This window comes from Budorcas taxicolor, chromosome 25 (assembly GCF_023091745.1).
Source record: "Budorcas taxicolor isolate Tak-1 chromosome 25, Takin1.1, whole genome shotgun sequence".
NCBI classification, from domain to species: Eukaryota; Metazoa; Chordata; class Mammalia; order Artiodactyla; family Bovidae; genus Budorcas; species Budorcas taxicolor.
In genome coordinates this window covers 17,887,303-17,909,227 of record NC_068934.1, presented here as the reverse complement: position 1 = coordinate 17,909,227, position 21,925 = coordinate 17,887,303, and the positions used below count along the sequence as shown (strand labels likewise).

Here is a 21,925-nt window from a genome sequence, read left to right as displayed (position 1 = left end):
TTCCCATTCTTCTGATGATAAAAGAAATAACCGAAATTTTTTCAACCCCCACAATATGGCATTCGGATACGGTGCTGGTACTTTCATACATTCTTCCCCTTAACCCTCACAACTAGTCTAAGAGACATAGCTTAGCTCTTTTTTGGAGGACACTCAGAAAGTGCAGTCACTCGCTCCAGGTCACACAGCTAAGGGTGATAGAGTCGAAATCTAGACTTCGATCTCTCTGCTTCCGAGCCGACCCTTGCTTCTCTGTCTTCAGAGGGTTTCCAGACAATCTGTTTGCAAGTGTCCATGGCGTGTGCTTTCCTACCTGCTACACAGTGGCTGGCAGACAGCAGGGAGCTGGCTACTCACAGGTAGGTTTGAAGAGCCTTTCTGGACTTGCATGTGAATGGGCATGGGCATATCAGGTGGTGCTAGCAGTAAAGAACCTGCCTGCCAATGCAGGAAGCACAGGTTTGATCCCTGGGTGGGGAAGGTCCCCTGGAGGACGGCATGGCAACCCACTCCAGTGTTCGTGCCTGGAGAATTCCATGGACAGAGGAACCTGGCAGGCTACAGTCCACGGGATCACAGAGCTGGACACGACTGAAGTGACTTGGCACGCGTGCAGGTGAATGGGCATAAAGCTCTTCACTCAGGTGCTCATATTTCTGACTTCTGCTCAGGCTCAAGCCTGCAGCGTGGGTTCAGCTGTATACGTCTCCCTCATGTACTCCGGGTCCCTCACGGGACTTCTCTTTCTGCTCAGCTTTTTATACTGGGGTAAAGCTGTTCTCTGGGCACCTGAGCAAAGGGTTTTAACTATGGTGAAACGAGGCCTGAAAGTTTAGCTCCATCCTGGCTCTTCTCCTGATTCCTTCAGCTGGGCCTGGCTTCCTGATGGGCCCCTGGGTTCCTGCAGCTCCTATGGTTTCAGGTGAGACTTGGTAGGTGAGCCCAGGCAGACCTTTCCTGAGCAATTTTCTGCTCAAGGTCAGATTTGGATGCTGCGTGGGTTCTGCCATCCACCTGCTCTTTCTGTCGCCATGGCTGGCTGGCACTGATCACGGAATGATAACAGTCTCGGGCACAGTCTGCCACAGAGGAGGTGTTGGTGAAGGTCTTTTGAGTGAATCATCCCAGTCCTCGACTCAAGACTGACTTTAGGGGGAGGGCCAAGGGGCTTTGGGAGAACTGAATCTTCGGTGCTGAGGTCTGAGGAAGGCGAACGGATGCCCTTTCCATGATGGCAAGAAAAGCAAGGGTTGCAACCGTATTCCTCAGGCCTGGGGGTGGCGGGGCCAGGCTGTGCGGACGTATCAGTTCTTTGGGTTCTTGGAGAGGCAGTTCCCCAGTGGCTCAGCTGTTAAAGAATCTGCCTGCAATGCAGGAGACCTTGGTTCGATCCCTGGGTTGGGACAATCCCTTGGAGAAGGGAAAGGCTACGCACTCCAGTATTCCGGCCTAGAGAATTCCACGGACTGTACAGTCCATGGGGTTGCAAAAAGTCGGATATGACTGAGCAACTTTCACTTTCAGAGGCAGTTAAAGGGTTTGGAAAACTGTTTCCTGTCATGATTCCCTCATTTTTCTCTCTCTGTACTGAGTCGGGTTCTTGTTAGGGGAGGTCAGTCTGGCTCAGCGGGGAGCAGCGGTGAGGCCTGACCTGGAATGGAGGGTGAGAGGTGCAGAGTGCCCCTCAGAGTGGGTGAGGGCATGACTCCAAAAGACCACTGAGGGTGCTCTCGGGTTAAAGATCTGTCTTAAGGCCTCTCTCACCTGGAGGAGCTCACAGCTCTGCTCCTGTTAACTCTGGGAGAGGCTGGTGTGCTTTTTAGCCCTTTATGGCTGCTGGAAATTTAAACAGGAAGGAATTTCACAAAAATCTTTGCAGTGGCTGTCTCTGGGAGGTAGAATTAAAGGGGGTTTTAGTTGCTTCTTTATATGCATTTTATAGTCTCAAGATTTTGAATAACTAACATGGATGATTTTCATCATCAGAAAAGTGCTGTGACGGGACTTCCCTAGTGGTCCAGTGGTAAAGAATCTGCCTTGCAATGCAGTGGACGTGGGTTCCATCCCTGGTCGCGGAGCTAAGACCCCATGTACCCGGGGGCGACTAAGCCCATGGGCCACAGCTACTGGGCCCGCCAGCTCTGCAACTAAGACCCCAGCCAAATACATACATTAAAAAAAAGAAGAAAAGAAAAGTGCTGTGACAAGGCAAGTAATGCCTCATGAGCATGGCCACCTTGGGGAAGAGGACTTTTTTAATTGCTGGTAATTTTAGAAGTGTCTCATTTAGAGGACATCTGCCAATAACAACCTGTAGGCTAAATATCACTAGAGCATCCTAAATTTTTGAGCCCCAAATCAAGACTCCCCGCTAACCCCCCACCCCTCCAACATAAACCCCATTCTGTCCCTTTAACTGCAGTCTACGAGCAACCTGAGTGCTGTCAGATCCCCAGTCATCTTGGAAGGTAACAGGAAGATCCATTTCAGTCTGTCAGTTTCACGGGATGGGTATGCTGTTCTAGTCTGGTTCTTTGAACACCTATGATCCATGTACACACTCTTTATTAATCTAATTTCCTGGCCTAACTGGATAAAAAAGATTTTATTACACCATGAAAAATACTTAAAAAGGAGTTCTGCAGTCTTACAATTTTGACTTGATAGATTATTCACTGGATTTCCCTGGTGGCTCAGATGGTAAAGAATCTGCGTGCAATGCAAGAGACCTGGGTTTGATCCCTCAGTATGGAAGATCTCCTGGAGAAAGGTATGGCTACCCACTCCAGTATTCTTGCCTGGAGAATTTCATGTCACCTTGATGCTACTTCTATCAAGGCCCTGCTCAAACGCCACCCCTTACAGGTCTCCCATCCCTTCTTCTCCCAGTGATCCTCTGGAATGTGCCCTCTGCATCACAACAGCTGATGGACAACTTGACTCCCGCTTTGGCCTTGGAGCACCTGAGTTAGGATAGGATCATGAGGTCAGACAGTCAGGCTGGGAATCTGGATTCCAGCATCTGCCAGCCACGGGACCCTGGAGGACTGGCCTTCAGTTCATCTCAGCTTCCCTAGCATGGGGCTGGGAGAGAGAAGATGATCAGGGGATGGTGGCTGAACAGATAAGTGAACGCAGGATTGCATGTGCAAGGCCTCTTCCCTGCTTCTTCAGAGAAGAGAGACCATGATGCACTCACATGCCACCCCCTGCAGGACCTACAGAGACCTGACACACAGTAGGTCCCTGATAAACATCTGCTGAATGCACAAATATGGAAACAACCGCTTTCACTAAACGATACTTGAGCAATCTCCGTTGGCATCTCCCCAGAGTTTTAGCTTCCAAGCTAGAAAGAGGCTTTGCATAAAGGCAGACAATTGTAATTATTATCGAAGGTGGCCTGTAATACATAATTAAATTGAGCCTGAAGACGATACGATGAAAAGGCCGGATGCCGTCAAGATCTGGCTTTCTAGGAGATGGTCAAAAAGCAGTAATTTCCACTCCTCATATTTTCCATTAGGACTGAATGTCTTAATTAAATGAACATCAAACAGCACAGCCCATTTATAGAATTTTCTTATTTATTTATAGAATTTTCTTATTCACTCATTTCACCACTTTCTGGAGCTTGAGAAAGGCCACTGGCTCTCTCTGCCACCTGATCAATTCCTGTGATTATCCCATCCGAACGCTGCTGCTTCTGCCTCTGCGGGGAGGAACTGTGGCTACCCATTCTCTGGACCTTGACCTTTGCCCCGTGGCCGCCTCGGTGTCCCTTTCCCTTCCTGCTACCCAGTTGCTAAGGGAAAGGATGCGGGTGTTTCCCAGCAGGATGCTGGAGACAGGTCTCTATTTGCAGTGCCTGGATTCTGGTCCCACGAGGGAGGACTTCTGGCCAATGGTTTAGATACATCTGTTGCAGCTTTACTTAAATTACTGGCCAATTTTCTTCCAGTCACAGAAGAACAGAAGGGACAGGTCGCTGTGGGAAGGTCCTTGGAGCCACGTGGTTTAGGCTTCAAATCTAGGCTCTACACTTGTCAGCAACGCAACCCTAGAGGCAGGCACTCAGTTCTGTCCCCTGTTAACCATCCCACCCCCATCACAAATTGTATTATTTCAGGCAGGTTATACAGCATAACCTTTGTGTGCCTCTGAATTCTCCTCTGTAAGACATGGGTAATAATACCTGTCTCAGGGAGATACTGTGAAGATCAAACAAGGTAACAGATTTCAATGCCAGTTCTTTCCAGTGACTGCGGGACCCCATGAGATTGCCCTCACTAGACTGTCAACTCCCTGAGGGAAGCACTTTTGTTCGGTCACTGGTGTATCCCTAGCACTTAGGGGAGTGCCTGGCATAGAGTTCAGTTCAGTCGCTCAGTCGTGTCCGACTCTTTGTGACCCCATGGACTGCAGCACGCCAGGCTTTCCTGTCCATCACCAACTCTTGGAGCTTGATCAAACTCATGTTCATCAAGTCAATGATACCATCCAACCATCTCATCCTCTGTCGTCCCCTTCTCCTCCCAGCTTCAATCTTTCTCAGCATCAGGGTCTTTTTCAATGAGTCAGTTCTTTGCATCAGGTGGCCAAAGTATTGGAGTTTCAGCCTCAGCATCAGTCCTTCCAGTGAACACCCAGGACAGATTTCCTTTAGGATTGACCAGTTGGATCTCTTTGCAGTCCAAGAGACTCTCAAGAGTCTTTGCCAAAGCCATAGTTCAAAAGCATCAATTCTTCAGTGCTCAGCTTTCTTTTTAGTCCAACTCTCACATCCATACATGACTACTGGAAAAACCACAGCTTTGACTAGACGGACCTTTGTTGGCCAAGTAATGTCTTTGCTTTTCAATATGCTGTCTAGGTTGGTCATAGCTTTTCTTCCAAGGAGCAGCGTCTTTTAATTTCATGGCTGCAGTCACCATCTGCAGTGATTTTGGAGCCCAAGAAGATAAAGTCTGTCACTCTTTCCCTTGTTTCCCCAACTATTTGCCAAGAAGTGATGGGACTGGGTGCCATGATCTTAGTTTTCTGAATGTTGAGTTTTAAGAGGCTCTTTAGTGCTTCTTTGCTTTCTGCCATAAGGGTGGTGTCATCTGCATATCTGCGGTTATTGATACTTCCAGCAATCTTGATTCCAGCTTGTGCTTCATCCAGCCCAACATTTCACATAATGTACTCTGCATATAAGTTAAATAATCAGGGTGACAATATACTCCTTGATGTACTCCTTTCCCGATTTGGGAACCAGTCTGCTGTTCCACATCTAATTCTAACTGTTGCTTCTTGACCTGCATACAGATTTCTCAGGAGGCAGGTCAGGTGGTCTGGAATTTCCATCTCTTGAAGAATTTTCCACACACTAGATGCTCAATAATGTGAATGAGTGAGCATAGATAGAATGGTCTGCTCATTCTTTTTTGTCCCCTGCTTTCCCCAACTTTACCTTGAAGCCTATTCCTTCATACTGTCTGCCTTCCATTCCATTTGCTTCTGAACACGCTGAGTTCACACCAGGCTCGGAGTGCTCATGCTGACTGTCTCCTTTGCTGGGAATGCTCTTCCTTCTAACCTTGATAGGGCTGGTTCCTTTTATTACTCATGTTTTAGTTCAAATGTTATTATTTCAGCAAGGCCTTCTCTGGTCACCCGTTCTGATGGGTCCGCCCATCTTGATCACATCAATCAGCAGTCCCCAACCTTTTCAGCATGAGGGATCAGTTTTGTGGAAGACAGCTTTTCCACAGACTGGGGGCAGGGGATGGTTTCAGGATGGTTCAAGCATGTTACACAGATCATGCACTTTATTCTACTGTTAATACATCAGCTCCACCTCAGATCACTGGGCAATAGATCCTGGAGGTTGGGGCCCCTGCATTATCTTATGTTACTGTTTTCACTTTACATCCTGTTTACCTGCTTACCTGTTTATTGTCTCTTTTCCTACTAGAATATAAGCTCCATGAAGGCAGGGACCTTGTTTGTATTCTTAGTGCCTGTTGCAGGAGCCAGCATGTAAAAGGCACTCAGTACATATTTCTCAGATGAGTGAATGAATAGTAGATATTGGGTGAGAATAATTAAGCACTCCACCCCTGTTACCCCTCACCTTCTGTATGAGGAAGGGGAAGTTCACTAATATTCATACAGTACATTTTAGGTATGGAGCACTGTGCTCACAGCCATCTTTGGAGGTGAACATGACTGTCACCATTTCATAACCAGTGAAACTGAGGCTCAGAAAGATAAATAACTTGCTTAAGAGCCCATGGCTAACAGAGGCATATAGACTCTGTCACGTCTGTGTGATCTTAAAGCCTGTGTTCTGTCATCGAGCTTCCTGGAAAGATGGTGCCGTTACAAATCAAAACCTTTGTGTTTAACTACGTTAAAGAAAAGATTGCGCTTGGAACTCTGAAGTGGGTAGAGAAGAGCGACAGCTTTCTCCTCACGACGCTCTTCTTTGCTTCCGCTACAGCTGACTCTGCAGTGATGCTCAGCCCCCACGTGGGGGTGTGATGGAGACAGCCAGGTGATCGGTTTCTCACTATTTCCCCCCACCGACTTTTCCTCACTTGTTTTTCCAAAGCATCTTTGGATTACAGAGGAAGAACACACACAGGAGATTCATAGAGTGGTTGCAAACTTGGCTCTCAGAAGAGGACCACTGGAAGCTCTCTTCACACATACTGCAAGTGTTCTTCTTCACACTCGATACTTCACACCTTGATCCACTTCACTACACACGCTTGGTGAGGAAAATGCCACATTGCCTTTCTGATAGTAAACTTTTTGCTGATTGGGCACTTTTTAGTTGGAAAATAAAGGTTTGATTTTTTAGGACTTTCATCTATGATAGTTCCAAACACCACCATCATCAACAAGAGGAAATGGCCACTGTATTCTCTGTGAATAATTACAGTTCACAGCCCATGCACACCAACAGATCCCTTGACCTTAGGTCTCTGTAACAGAGTGGCATCTCTAAATGGTAACTACTCCAAAACTGCAGCAGAGGCAGGCTGCTTGTTGGCTCTGCAATAAAAATTTGTCCTTGCTGCCCATTTCCCATAAGAATCCCAGGGATGGGGGAGCCTGGTGGGCTGCTGTCTATGGGGTCGCACAGAGTTGGACACGACTGAAGTGACTTAGCAGCAGCAGCAGCAGCAGCAGTAACTCCCAACAATGAATTGTAGCCTTCAGGATTTCTAAGAGCTGGCCCACCCTACCTCTGTAGGTCTTATCTCTCATCAACGTTATGTTTGAGGCCACGCATCTGCTAGAAAGTTCTTAGGTAGATCTGGGATTGAACCCTGTCTGCTCTGCCACTTATGTGAACAGTGTTACAGAGCCAGTCTGTGGCTGTGCTGTTTATCCTGTTCCCTCCTCAGACTCATTTTCTACCCTGCCCTGTGCCCTGACAGGCTGACCTCTGCAGACTGCATCCCTGGGGCCTCCCTTGCGGGCTTGCTTCTGGTTGGGTATAGCCAATGACAGGCAGTGGTGAGAGACTGCAGGTCAAGAGGAGAAGTTTTCCCTACTCTCTCTCTCTCTTGGTCCCATATTTCTAATAACGGATGCATCCACCCCAAATTACAGCTCCTGCCAGATGCCTTCTACATGGCTGCAACTCCCACTGGGCTTTAGTTACAATATCTTGTTACTTCCCTGCCTTGCCCTTCAGCCCGAGGGTTGGTAATGGTTATTCAGTGTGTTTAGTGCCTGGGTGCCTCACCATCCTTCTTGGTTCCCTTATTCTTGCCCATACCTCTATACCATTTTTCCATTGGAAAGATGTTTTCTTTGCAGGATATAAAAATCTGGGTTGACAGATTTCTTCTTTCTTTTAGCATTTCTGTTTTCTAGTTTATATGTATTTCTCTTTTCAAATTTCTTCTTCTGATGAGAAGTCTGCTATGACTCTTATCTTTGCTCCTCTGTATTAAAAAAAAAAAAAAAAGCCCCGTATGGCACTGCTTTCAGGATTCTCTTTTCCTTTTGTATTCAGCAGTCTGAATAGGATATGCACAGATACCTGTGGGTGTGTGTGTACTTATTCTGCCTGGTGCTTTCTGAGATTCTGGGTCTGTGGTTTTGGTGTCTAATTACATATGGATAGTTCTCAACCATTATTTCCTCAAATGTTTCTCCTGCCTTGCTCTTTCTGTCTTCTTCTGGAATTCTAATTAAATGTATACTAGAGCAGTTGATGTCCCCCAGTTCTTAGATGCCCTTTTCTATATTTTTTCTTCTTTTCCTCCTTGTGTTTCAGGTTGGATAATTTCTATTGATCTATCTACTTTCCTCAGCTGTTTCAACTTTACTGGTAAACCCATAAGACAATTTTCACCTCTAGGTTCTTCATTTCTCGCATTTCCAGTTGATTCTCTCTTACAGTTTCCATTTCTCTGCTGAAATATCCATCTGATCTTGCATGTTTTCCATGACAGTATTTTATTTTAGCTGCCTGGCCTGCAGGGTACCAGATCCCTGACCAGGGGTTGAACCTGGGCCCTTCATAGTGAGCATGAAGAGTCCTAGCCACTGGACAAGCAGGGAATTCCCTACATAATCTTTGTTAAATTCCTGAGAGACAGTTTCAACATCTGCGTCACATCTGAGTGTTCTTCTGGAGATACCTTCGATCTTGGGAGAGTGCTGCTTTTTCTTGCCTTTCTGTAGATTCAGTTGAAAGTGTGACATCTTGTGTCGCGCAGCAGAGACAGAGGTAGTAGATTTTGGGTATGAGTTTTCTCCTGCTTGCACTTTAGTGAGAGAGTTTAAGTTAATTTAGTTAGGATTTGGGCTGGCTTTGCAATGTGTTATTTCTACGGCCAACCTTAATGCGTCACAGGCTTTACATTCCTCCAGCAATATCTTGTACTTAGGGTGTGAAACTAGTTTGCTAGAGGGATTTTTTTCCCCCAATATGCCTACTTTATTCTCAGGTTTAGGTCCCATCTTTGTGCCCAGCCTTAGAAAGGGTCTCTTTTTAGGCTCTTGTGTCCTTCTTATCTCCTTCCCAGTAGTATTCCACTTTTCATTGTTATGTTTAGCTTTTTAGCTAGCAGTGGTGGGTGGCAAGCTTGAGAGAATTCTCTTTTGTTCTGATTGAGCCTCAGTCTTATATCAATATTGGCATGTATCCCTGAATCTCAGGAGTGTGGCCTCTTCAGTGCTCCTGCCCCTTTCAGGCTGTTCTTCTGGGCCCATTAAGTACTCCAGCAGTAGTGAGAATTTTCTTTTTCCTTAGGGCCTAAGTAGAATGGTGTTCACCGGTCTCTCCACAGATTAAGGCTTTTGTTCCATATGGGAGATCAGGTGAGAAGGGTCTGAGTAAAGCAGGCAGAAATTTGAGCCCCCTCCCTTAGCAGCTGCTGTACCCCTCCTCCAGGTCTACCACAAGGGATTATTTTCCTACTTTTTCTCTGTAGTACCTGCTGGGGTTTGTGGAGAAAAGTTTTGGAGACTGTGGACTCTCCCAATATCTGCAGCCTCCAAGGGCTACATACTCTCCTGCCAGGACACATTTAGTCTTCATAATTTCCCCAAGCTGAATGCTTTTTTCCCCCAGGGACTGGTTGCAACCACCCCAGGGAAGCTGGCACCCACATCTTGTCTGTGGTGTGACACTCTGTAAAAGGGCCACTTGGTTGCCCTGTGACCTCAGAGAAGGAGTTCAAGGAAAACTCAGGCATTTGCCACTCGTCTGGCTTATTTTCATCATAAGGATGGGAACAATGCCTTTTCTGGCTCTTATATCCTCAAGCAAAGACGGGAAGCGAAGCCTCCTCACTGGAACCATTGGAATTGAATTCCGTTTCCTACTAGGAGCACTGGTGGTACTGCAGCTGCGATGGAAACCTAGCATCTTTCTCAGGACAGCATGTGTTTTTTCCTTTCCTTCTTGTTCCCTTCCCTCCCGAATGTAAATTTCACTCATAAAATAGTTACTGAGCACCTCCTAGTTGGCAAGTCCCAAGCGTGTACAGAGAGGCATTAGTTAGGGTCTCAGGGCAGATAGCTTGAGCATAAGGATGATGGGAGCTGTCACAGGGCTCTGAGTGCCAGAGCCACTTCCCTTATGAAACTTACTCACGCCCATCTAATAAGCCAATTTTGGAACCTGCCTCCTCTTGTCAGGCCGTTTTCTTAGCCAGCAAATGCCACCAGCCCAGGAGCCCACGTCTGAAATTAATGCCGCCACAGGCTAGAGATGAAAGCATCACAGACCCCTTTTAGGTTTCCGACTGGCAGATCTCTGGGTTGAGAGAAGAAAAGGATCCTCGATTCCCCAGAATTATAAACACTTTAAGTCAAGCTGCTAGCTCTGACATGTGAGATGTTTATGTTAGATGTATTAATCTGTTGAGAGGGTCGATAAAGCCAACTTAAAATTCTTTTCAGTAATAGCCTGTGTTACAGGCAAGCCTGGGCTGATTTTTTCTTTTTTCTTTTTTAAGTATTAGAGCATTTTGGTTTGGAATCTATTAAGCTGCCTCATGGACCTAAAAGTAGGAAATTCACTGGAGCAATGTGCAATGGCAAAATCTGTCCAAATCTGTATTGAGAAATACCATAATGATAATTTTTATACCATAACTTCTTGGGAGCAACATTGGTTGCAAAGTATTTTCACTTTCAGCATTTACTTAGTCTTTTGATTCCTATAATGGCCCTAAAATGGGGTAGGTCAGGCATTATTTCTGTCCGATTGAGACTTGGGTCTGGAAGCCAGCCTGCTCCTGAAATCACATGGCAAATATCCAGTAAAAATAAGTATCTGGTATCCTTGCTATGTTCACAACCTGAATTGAACCATTTTTCCTGGACCCATCCTATATAACTCTTTCCCATCCATTTCAGGAATCTGACCCCTTTCCTGGTTCATCCCTTCATCCCTCAGACTTGACACCTGAGTCTGCTCCTCTGATCTGCCCTCTAATTCCTGTGTGTGTGTGTGTGTGTGTGTGTGTGTGTGTGCGCGCGCGTGCGTGTTAGTCACTCAGCTGTGTCTGGCTCTTTGTGACCCCATGGACTGTAGCCCACTAGGCTCCTCTGTCCATGGAATTCTCCAGGCAGGAACACTGGAGTGGGTTGCCGTTCCCTTCTCCAGGGGATCTTCCCAATCCAGGGATCAGACCTGGGGCTCCTACACTGCAGGCAGGTTCTTTACCATCTGCGCCACCAGGGAAGCCCTCCTCTAATTTCTACTAACTTCAATTACAACTTTGGTCTGTTTCTTTGATTAGCTGACTCGCAACTGCTGCCAGGTAAATACCTTACATGCCCAAACAACATCTCAGCAATTACTTAATACTACTGGTTGAAATGCTAATACTAATATTACTTGAAATAATAATAACAGCAATAGCAATAACTGTCATTTGAGTACTTATGATGAGTCAGATATCGTTTTCCATATTTTATTTCCCTGAAAATTTGAACCCCAGACTATCCCTATGAAAAAGATACAACTTTAGTCCATAACATACAGATAAGTTACAAAGAATCTGGGTGAACCCAGTCGGTGTAGCTGAAAGAACATGGACGTGTGTTCTGGTTCTGCTCAGTTCTCACTGTGTGACTTTAGACTAGTTACCGAATCTTTCCGTGCCTTGGTTTGATCATCTGTGAAAAACAGGACTGATAATCTCTACCATCTGAGGTTGCTGTGAAGATTCAATGAGAAAGAGCCTGGTACACAGTTGGATCTCAAAAAAGGTGACTTTCACTTGTCTCTTTTAGGGCTTTTATCTTCTGCTTCTGAATACAGCTATGAAGTAGATACTGTGGAATTCCAAATGCAATTTTCTAAAAAGTGATGGTACTAACTTCCTTCTTCGTAAGTCATCAAATATGGCTGTATAATTTCATCAAGGAAGACAGGGAGAGGGGAAGGGATCCTTGCTGGTAGCGGTGTAGGACATGCTTTTCAATTTCAGGGCTGGTTGAGAGTAACGGCTGCAGTGATGTATAAGCATTCAGTCTGCGATTTGAGGGAGTGACCTTGAGACCGAATCGAGGGCACTGACTTGCTCCGACAAAGAAACCCCTATATTGGCTAAATAATGTATAAGGGATTTCCATTGGGCAACTGGGGGAAAATTGAATTATTTAATGTATTCCCATTTCGATGAGTTAATCAAGATAATTGCTGTTTTCTTGGATCTTTGTCTTTTATTTTCATAATTAACAAGGTGCCCGTTTGGAGAAGGGAATTTAGCCAGTGAACTTTGTACAAACTGCTGTGACTTTTTCTTTTTTGGTGCAAATTGTATTCAAAAATCTATGATAGCTCCTTTTGTTTGGGACACTAGGATTGTGAGAAACTGATGCTTGATTAAGGTTGAGAAAAACTTAGGGTTCAAAGATTCAAGTTCATTTGGGATTAACAAACTCTGTATGGGGCAGCAGGGCAGGGCTGCAGGAGCATGAGCTCTGGTATCAGACAGATGTGGGCCGTGACCCCTGTTCTGTGAGGCCTCACTAGACAGTAATGAACAAGTGAGCCTCTCTGAGCCTCAGCGTCTCCGTTTCTGCTTCTTCCAGAGATGATTCGCGGCCTGAATACAGTAACACAGTTCCTAGCCCATCAGTGATGGGCAGCGAGGCTAGTTCCTTCCCTGTCTCCCATGTACTTGTCTAATATTTGACAGCCTCAGTTGTGTGGAACATGGCTAAAACCTCAAAAAGCAGCTTAAAAAGGATCTAAGTAGAAATAGATGTTACAAGCCTATTCATTAAAATACCTCATAGAGGAACACCCTGGAGATATATATACATATTTAATTTTGGCAAGGATTATAATAAGCTGCATGTCTGGTTTTCTGACTACACCATTTAAGAACCCCTACCCTGGATGAAGAGAAGGGAAGCGAGCTACTGAAGTCGGCCACCACAATTGAAACAATGATATGATAGCGCCACATGGAGGGAGGAGGTGGTGAAACTAAGGGTTAGGCACAGGAGCTAAGGAAAGAACCGTTTAGAATCACTTCAGGCAGGAATGGACGGGTCTATAGCCTCATTTTCCGGGAACTAGCTTCATATCGAAGTAGGAGACAGATGGGCCCCTGGGCTAGACACCTGCTATTTGTCGAGTGGAGTAAAATTCAAGCTTTGCTCTCACCCAGACACTCCAAGGACAAAGCTAGTGGCAAAAGCTGAGCTCTGCTAAAGTAAAGCGGTAAGAGGCCCACTCCTGAGGTCAAGGACAACTTCCCTGACTGCCCAAGTGCAGGGAGGCTCCTTGGGGGTCGAAAGGGAGGGGACCCCACCCTGTAAGTATGGACATGCACCCACAGGCCTCTGTGGTGGGATCCACCTTAGCGAAAAGTTGTGCACGCATCCTGGGGAGGGTCCTAGGACCAGTCACGGGTGAAGAAAGAAACTAGACAATGGGTCAAAAGTAAACAAAGACTCGGAAGGATAATCCTAGATAAGTGATTTAAATCACCTTCTTACTGTGCGCCTCCTCATTCCGGATGCCCACACTCGTCTCCGGGTATGTCTCTCTGAATTACCGTGTTCCTCTTCATTACAGAGAATGATCATCCCTTTCTCTCTGGGTGTGTTTCTCTGCCCTGCTTCTGAGTCAGATAAACAAACTGTTTTCCTGTGTGCTCTCCCAGACATTATGTTGTGTCTCTAATAATAAACTTTCTGTTTTTACAGTTTTTGCCTCCTTGAAACATTCTTGCTTTCAAACTGGGGCAAGAGTCAGGACCCCTTTACTTCTAGCCTCTAGTCCCTGGTTTTCTAGTGACTAGGATTCCTGGTTTTCATCCAGGTTACCCAGGTTCAATCCCAGGGCAGGGAGCTGAGATCTTTCTTCAGGACTACACACTGCTGTTTCTCTGAGATCAATATGGCAGCATCAAATGCCTTGTTTCTTATTAATGACCTTGACTCATAAAAGAAAGATTTATGCCTGTATAACGAAAAGGGAGGCATCTAATGCACTTCATAAATTCCATCCAAAATGTTAAAAGTGAAAGAAAAAGTTTTGAATCGTAAAGATGTGGACTTGTGAAGTGAGTTAGAAAGAGAAAGAGAAATACCATATTCTAACCCATATATACGGAATCTAGAAAAATGGTACTGAAGAATTTATTTACAGGGCAACAGTGGAGAAACAGACATAGAGAACAGACTTACGGACATGGGGAGAGGGGAGCAGAGGGTGAGATGTATGGAAAGAGTAACATGGAAACTCACATTACCATATGTAAAATAGATAGTCAACGAGACTTTGCTATATGTCTCAAGAAACTCAAACACGGGCTCTGTATCAACCTAGCGGGGTGGGATGGGGAGGGAGATGGGAGGGAGGCTCAAAAGGGAGGGGATATGTGTATACCTGTGGCTGATTCATGTTGAGGTTTGACAGAAAACAGCAAAATTCTGTAAAGCAATTATCCTTCAGTGAAAAATAAATTAATTTAAAAAAAAGATGTGGACTTGGATTATGTGGACAATTGCTGACACTTAACCAAGTATTTTCCATCTATGTCACCTCCCTGTAGTGAGTCCATGGGGGAAGGTTTCCGTTTTACAGAGGTGGAAGCTGAGGCCTAGAGAGATTAAGTCCACAGGGAAAGCTGGATTCAAGCCCAGCTTCTCTGACTTCAGAGCTCATGCCTTTCCTACCACACGATGTTCCTTCCTAGGAGTAATCATGTGGGTTATTAACATGCAGAACATGTAATCGGTCATGGTTTGCATCTCCAGCGAATTAAAATAAAAAACATCCATAAATGAACACTTCATCAGTTGACCTCTAATTCTACAGTGCACCCATGAAACAAAACCCCCAAACGGCCTGGTCTTGACACTTACTCATAAAACGTTGTCCACCCGTTTTCATTGCTCTTGGTGGCTAGCAGGCCAGAGTTGCCGTGGTATGTCATCATGGCCAACTCGTGCCCTTGTGTGGTCACACTCTTGAGTGCACTGTTGGTGCCCATGGTCACCCAGTACACCTGGCCATCCGGGACCACCAGCCAGAGGGGCATCCCTGTGGAGTCTCTGCGGACGTTGACCATGTTGCCGTTGTTGTCTGTGATGAGCGTGACGTCACCATCCCCGGTGTAGGTGAAGTTGTACAGGTAATCTCCCGTGGGTAGGCTTTGGGTGTACAGATGCTTGCCACTGGTATCAAACAGGTAGAGCTCCTGGTCGATCGGGGAGGACAGCTCATACATGTTCTGGGTGTTGAGGAAAGGCTTGTTCTTCCTGATAAACCGGATTCGGATATTCCCAAGGTCGGCCACATAAAGCTCCCCGTCAGCACACACAGCCAAGGAAGATGGGATATTCAGCTTCGCATCTTTGGCGTAACCATCATCTCCAGAGAAACAGTCACAGTTGACATCATTTTTACAGTCACAGCCACTGGGGGCCCCAGCAACCAGTGAGATCTCTCCGCTGGTGGTGACCTGCCTGATGCGGTTGATCTTCTTCTCGTCGGTCTCAGCAATATATAGGACCCCATTGTGAGAGACGGCCAAGGCAGTGGCCGATTCCAGGGTCGCGTGCACGGCCACCTTGCTCAGCAGGAAGTGGTCGATGCCGGGCACCTGGCAGTGCATGGGCCTCCCGGCAACGATGCGCACCTGGTGATTTTCAGAGATCTGCAAGACCACGTTGTTGTCCAGGACATAGAGGGAGTTGTCCATCGGGTTGACGGCTAAGTCTGTGGGCCACTCCAGGCGAACCTGATAATGGAGACACGGACACTCAGATGCCTGGCGAGGTGCCCACCACTGATCATCCCACACCCCGTAGAGCCCTGGGTCGCTGTAGAGGGGACCAAGCGCCAGCACAGGCAGTCCTGCCTGATCAGCAGGCAGCAGCCTGTCATCATCCGCGGATATCAGCCCCTGATCAGACAGAAGCTATGCGAGAGCCCCACCGAGACATCCGATGGTCTACGTTAGACTGACGAAACACAGAGAAGGGGATAACAAACAGATAAACAAAAGGAACAGGTGAGAGGAGAGACTACGGAGTCAGACAGGCCTGGATTCAGATCCCAGTTCCCCCACTTAGAACCTTGGGCGAGTTACTTTGCCTCTCTGAGCCTCAATATTCACATCTGTGAGATAAGTAATGATAATAGTCCCGAGGGTCTGACCTCCCAGAAGCGGTCAAAGAATGGCAGCTAATGTTACGGAGGTGGGAGGGGAAGGCAGATGGAGTCTGGAGGCTGAAGGAGAAGTTGTTTAGAGGCTTAAGGAAGATTTTACATGACTTGTCGCTAAATGCATGACAGAGGATTTCTCAGTTCTCTGAGTTCATGGAGTAACACATGGCTAGGGGCTGGGGATGTAAAGTAAAAGCAACCCTGGCCCCTGTCTGACGTAGTTGTAGACCTGTGATTCTCAAATCTGGCTACACAGGAAGGACCCGTGGTGATTTAAGAAAGTACTGATGCTAAAATTCCACTTCTGATCAATTAAATCAATTAAATTAAATCCCTGGGTATGGGGCTCTGGGAAAGGCACAAAAGCATCCTGGATGATCCTAACATGTGCCTTGGAATCAAAACTGGATCTTTCTCCTTCAAGGGTGATCTCTGGCCTAAGAGTGTTGGCATCGCCTGAGAGCTGGTCAGTATAGCAGAATGGTCGCCCCCACCCCAAACCTACTGAATCTGAATTGGCATTTCAACAAAATCCCTTGGAGGCTCCTGCACACACATACTGAAATTGGTGATACCTTGCTTTGGATGATGGTTTCTAGCACCTCAGAGAACAAGTCCACCTGGGAGAGATGAACACGTCAGCTATGGGAATGGAGGGTTCAGAGGCCCTGGCCCCAGGTCTGAGCCTCCTCTGAGCCAGGCCAGGATGCCAGCAAGGATCACAGGAGGCTGGCCTGCAGGTGGGCATGCAGGGGACTGCGGCCTGGCAGGTCTAAGGTGAGGATGCTGTTTCTTGCCTTGGTGGCCTTGGAGGCTGGGATGTTGGGTATCTCGCCCTGGGAGGTGCTGGCACTAAGGGAAGCCCTTTGCCAACTGTGCTCCCAGAGAGGTCCAGCCACAATGCACGTAGGCGGACAGCTGCTGCCTCCAGTTGCCTTATCCACCCCACGGCTGGGGACTCTTCGCCTTAGGATCCTGAGCCCCCCAGAAGTCCTTGACATTCTGTCCAACTTGGGGCTTATTTAAATAAATGTTATACCATTGAATGAGCAATTTCTCTTCCAGAAATTTACTCCTGTACACCCCTGACTACAGAAGTGCTTATCACAGCCATTTTTAATAATGGTGAAAGGCTGGAACCAACCCAGATGCCCAATGACAGAGACCTGGCTGAAGAAATGATAGCCCATTTCATTCACCCATAGGTTAGAGCACTCCGTGCAGCAGTTAAAAGTGATGTTACAGATGGATATTTAACGACATGGGAAGATGTTTGCTATGTATTAAGTAGAAAGAACAGTCTGCAGAACTGTAATCACAGTGTGATCCCAACTGGGGAAACCAGACAACAATAATGTAGATAGATGATGGACAGAAGTGGGGTTAAAAGCTTGAGGTTATATACTGAAATGTTAACCGGTGTTGGGAGGAGAGGCAATTTTAACTTTCTTGTCACTTAAAATTTTTATATTTCCTGCAATGTGCATGTGGGAGTTGACTATAGTGAAAAGAAACCCCAGAAGACAATACACCTCTGGGACGTGGCCACCTCCATCCGGCCCTTGAGCTCGGGGCCCTTCTCAGCACGGAGCAGGCCCTGCCAGCTGCACTGCTCCGAGGGTCTGGTCTGCGTGCTTCCTCGCCCCCGGCCTGGGCCCCCTCTGCCCCACAGCACAGCACCAGCGGCTGGGCTGCCTCCCTTCACACTTCCCAGCACTCCCCGGAGCACAGCATCACAGCTGCCTTCGGCTGCATCAAGAACACAGTTTACTCTAAAGTGACAGGGGAATTTTCAATTTCCTAAAGCCCGTTTCTTGTCAACACTGGCGGCTAAATATTTTATGCCCTCTGGCCCTGTGGCGCCTTGGGGACATGCTTGCTGAGACCTTTCTGCCTGTCATTACGATGAAAAGACGGCTCCTTGATGGGTGGGGGGGGAACCTGGGAGGGAGAGGGAGAGGAAGGGGGGAGGAGGGAAGGACAAGCCTCTCCTACTCTCTCCTGTGTGCCCACGTGCACACAGCCACCCAGGGAAGAAGGCAAAAGAAGTGCGCTTGGAGTCACCGTGTGTGCGTGATGGTTCTGGACCAAGTACCTACGCTGCTCTGATTTTACCTCCCTGTTAGCGATGCTCACGATGATCACGGGGAGGCTTCATTTCCCATCACCAGAACGGAGAGCTGAGGTCCCTCCAGCTCGCACTTCTGTCATCCTGAGATGGAATCAAGCTCCCTCCCCGCTCCCCAGAGCACGCTGTGCCTTTATTAAAGCTCCCTGACTTGACTGCCTCATTGCAGAGTTATTTGCAAAAACAGATCATCAAATGGATGGACAAATGACTGACTGGTGAATGGCATAGAAAGAGGGAGGGGTTAGGGGTCTGGACACTTCACTTCTTAACTCAGTCTATCAGTGACCACAGGTGTGACCTTCCTCAAGTTACATGAGTGCTCTGAACTTTCCTTATATGTAGACGGTGCTAATAAATCTTGTATGAGTAGTCGTGAGGATCAAACGAGACGATGCACAAGGAAATTCTTTGTAAATTACAAAGAGAATGAATACTTACAGCCCATTATTAGCTGCCAGACACTGTGTGGGGCTCTTATGTAATATTTATTACCCCCTTCTACATACGGGAAAGAAGTTCAAAACGTTTTACATGATATCATGAAAAAAATTTCCTTTCTGCACCCCTGAGGGAACCTAGCACAGAGCTCTGCATTTATAATCACAGTTTCCTTCACCAAGTCTGTTTCCCCATCTATAAAACGGGGTATGTAATACCTACCTTGAGGGATTATTGCTGCTGTTCAGTCGCTAAGTCGCGTCCGACTCTTTGCAACTTTGCGACTCCATGCAGGATTATGGTGACAATTAAATAAGAAAAGTCGTTATATCTATCTCTGTGTCCCCACTGGTAAGAGTGCCTGCACACAGTACGTTCTCAGGAAATCATTTTGGACTACGGACAGGGTGATACTCAGTGTCTGCGGTGACCGCAGGCTGCAGAGTTGAGAACTCATGCCTGGTTCTGGACGGATGCTCCGGACAGATGGCAGCATCTCCCATCACGTCTCTACTCTCTGCCTCTATTTTCTCCTCCCACCTGGTCTTCAGTCTGAGCGAGCTCCTTGGTTCTCCCCTTTGCATTCTTACCTCTGAGCGGTTTCCCATTTCTCTGCCTCACCTCCCTGCTCCACACAGCAAAGCAGCTGCGTGTTTGTGATAGAGGAAGCTCTGAGGATGAAAGCCAGGCCCCTTCCCATATGCATGTATAAGAGTTTATCGCTATGCCAGAGAATGCAGTAAAAAGAATCCTGTGCTTCCATTTCAGACGAGGGTGGTGAGGACCGGGGGCAAGGAGATTTCAGTCCAGGATTTCTGAATTTAAGTATGGATTTTTTTTCCTGCCTCCACAATATGCCAGTTGTCTCCCAAGCCTTTGATCTGGGTGCTTGGCAGTACCTCCAGCTAAAGCTAGACAATTTTCCAACGTGTGGATTGAAATTTTTTGGCACCCTGCGCTGGCTGGTGGAGGGCCTATTTGGAGAACTGAAGGACTTCGACGTAACATCCTCAGGCTGTGGCCGCTTCCTGACGGGGTAAATCAAGCTTGCTTACAGACCGGAGAGGGAAACCCTCGAGCAAGCAAGGGGAAGCCTGCCAAATTGGAAAGACGGGTGGCAGAGAACAGATTCCCACTCGGGAGCATAACAATCAGTAGCTGGTACAGAGGGAAACCACACCAGCACCGGACAGGGAAGCAGGCAGCTGTGGGATGGCCGGCAGCAGCCCTGAGGTCCAGGGAAGGGGCTTGGTGACACGCTGGGAGCAGGGGCGGGCACAAGCTGGGAAGCCTCCCAGCCTCCGTCACCTGTTGAACCTAGGCAGCAGGTTGGCAGTGAGTGGCAAAGGGCCTGTATGCAGGCTCCCCTAGAAGCGAGGGTGTTTAAAAGCCAAGTGTGCCCATTGCTAACACCAACTTGAAATTTAATGCGATTTGAACCTCCTTGGATCTCTGGCTTTGCTAATCTTGACAAGATGGATATTCACTGATTCAGCACCGGCCAGGTTCTACTCAAGGACTGAGCAATAAAGGACACATCCTTTCTCAAGTCACTGTAGGACAAAGCAGGGACACGCAGAACAGCAGCCAGAACCTTGTGTCTCTCTTGGGTCTACACGGGGCTCCTGGAGCGCACTCGCTAACGTTCAAACCCTGGTGTGGTAAGGTAAGTCCTTTCCTAACTGGCTCCAAAGCACACCTCCAGCTCCAACTCCTGCTACTTCCGTCTACGAACCCTATGTTCAGTGTTCAATCTTCCAATGTTCTTTGAATGTTTCCGGCCCACTAACATCTTTGTACCATTGCACATGCAGTTTCCATTGTGCGAAATGTCTCCTTTCTTCCTGTCACCCAACAAACTCCTATTCAACCTTCACAAGCTAGCACAAAGTCACCTCCTCTGTGAAAGCAGGACTAGAATTTCTGTTTAGTGATCACCTCCAGAGCGCTGAGTGGCACTCGGAGCTCTTAACATACATCGTTTCCGTATTCTCAAGGCAGTCCTGCCAGGACAACATCAATTACTTCTATTTTAGAGATATGAAAAGCGAGGCTCAGAGGACCTCAGCAACTTGTCTAAAGTTATACAGCTGGTGAGTGGCAAAGCTGGGATTCAATCAATCCACTAATGAATTAATCAACAAACAAGTATTGGGTGTGCTGCTGTGTACCAGGAACCTGGTTACAGCAGAGGAAAGATGGACAGAATTCCTGTCCTCACGTAGCTTACAGCCTAGAGGGAGAACGGGCAATGTTCAAATATCTGTGCATATAGGTTACGGATTTAGATTTATACTGTATGAGCTCTCCTGCCTTCGAGGGCTACGTGGGGCAGATTCCTTCAGTCCTCCGGGTCTTCCTGTGTCACCCGCTTGTCACCTCTGATGGCGACCTTCCAGAGCCCCACACTGTGCTGGACTCATCTGTGTGTCGTTAGTGCTCTTAAGAGGCCCTGCACCAAGAGTGTGCTCACAAGCCTTGTGCAGTACAAAGACCAACAGCCAGCAGGCAAGCCGGGTGCCCATGAGAGGACAAGCATGCCGACCCAGGGCCCCAGCAGACAAAACCTTCTCCTTACCTGAGAGATATCCATCACAGAGTCACAGCTCAGGGGCCGGGCCGAGCTGAGATCGTTGGAGCCCAGCAGGGTGGAGATGACCCCGTTCTGATCAACGCGTCTGATCATGGTGCCGTCCACGAAATAAATCAGCCCCGACTTGTCCACTGTGATGCCTGGGGTGGAGAAGCCCAAACAGGACGTTCAGCCTTAGAGGTGGTTAACAACCCGCATACTCATGGAAACGTGCAGGGTGATGGGCACATCTCCTCTATGATTTGATTAGATCTTCCCCATGACATTTATCCCCTCTCTGAAGACAGCTGCCCAAGGGCTTGTACAAAGGGGATCAGCAGCCAGGTCTTCAGATTCTCCAGGCCTCTGGTTGTTCTACCTTGCTGCCTCTGGAGATATTTACTTATCATCTCAGTCATAAACAAAACCTGGACTCATAACTGCCGGGAGTTAAGCATTAGAGGCAGTGGCAAGGAGGAACATTTTCAATGAAAGAATGGTGGACTGTGTAAATTAACCTACTTCTGAAGACCTGAAATTATAATCATCAAATCCCTTTGATGGCAGTAATTTTTCTTTTCTTCCAGGACAATCATCCCTCACGCTTTTCTAGTCTATTACTATTTGA

General features: G+C 47.2%; 1 protein-coding gene across 1 annotated transcript in view; it reads right to left on the bottom strand.

Annotated features, from left to right (window-relative positions):
- The window catches only part of TENM4 (teneurin transmembrane protein 4), a 441,581-nt gene that overhangs the window by 25,024 nt on the left and 394,632 nt on the right, over nt 1–21,925 (bottom strand). Inside the window, exons 23-24 of the mRNA XM_052662001.1 lie at nt 21,304–21,458; nt 14,851–15,728 (exon numbers count right to left, since the gene is read on the bottom strand). Coding sequence (XP_052517961.1) covers nt 14,851–15,728; nt 21,304–21,458 — 1,033 coding nt within the window. The remainder of the gene's footprint in view (nt 1–14,850; nt 15,729–21,303; nt 21,459–21,925) is intronic.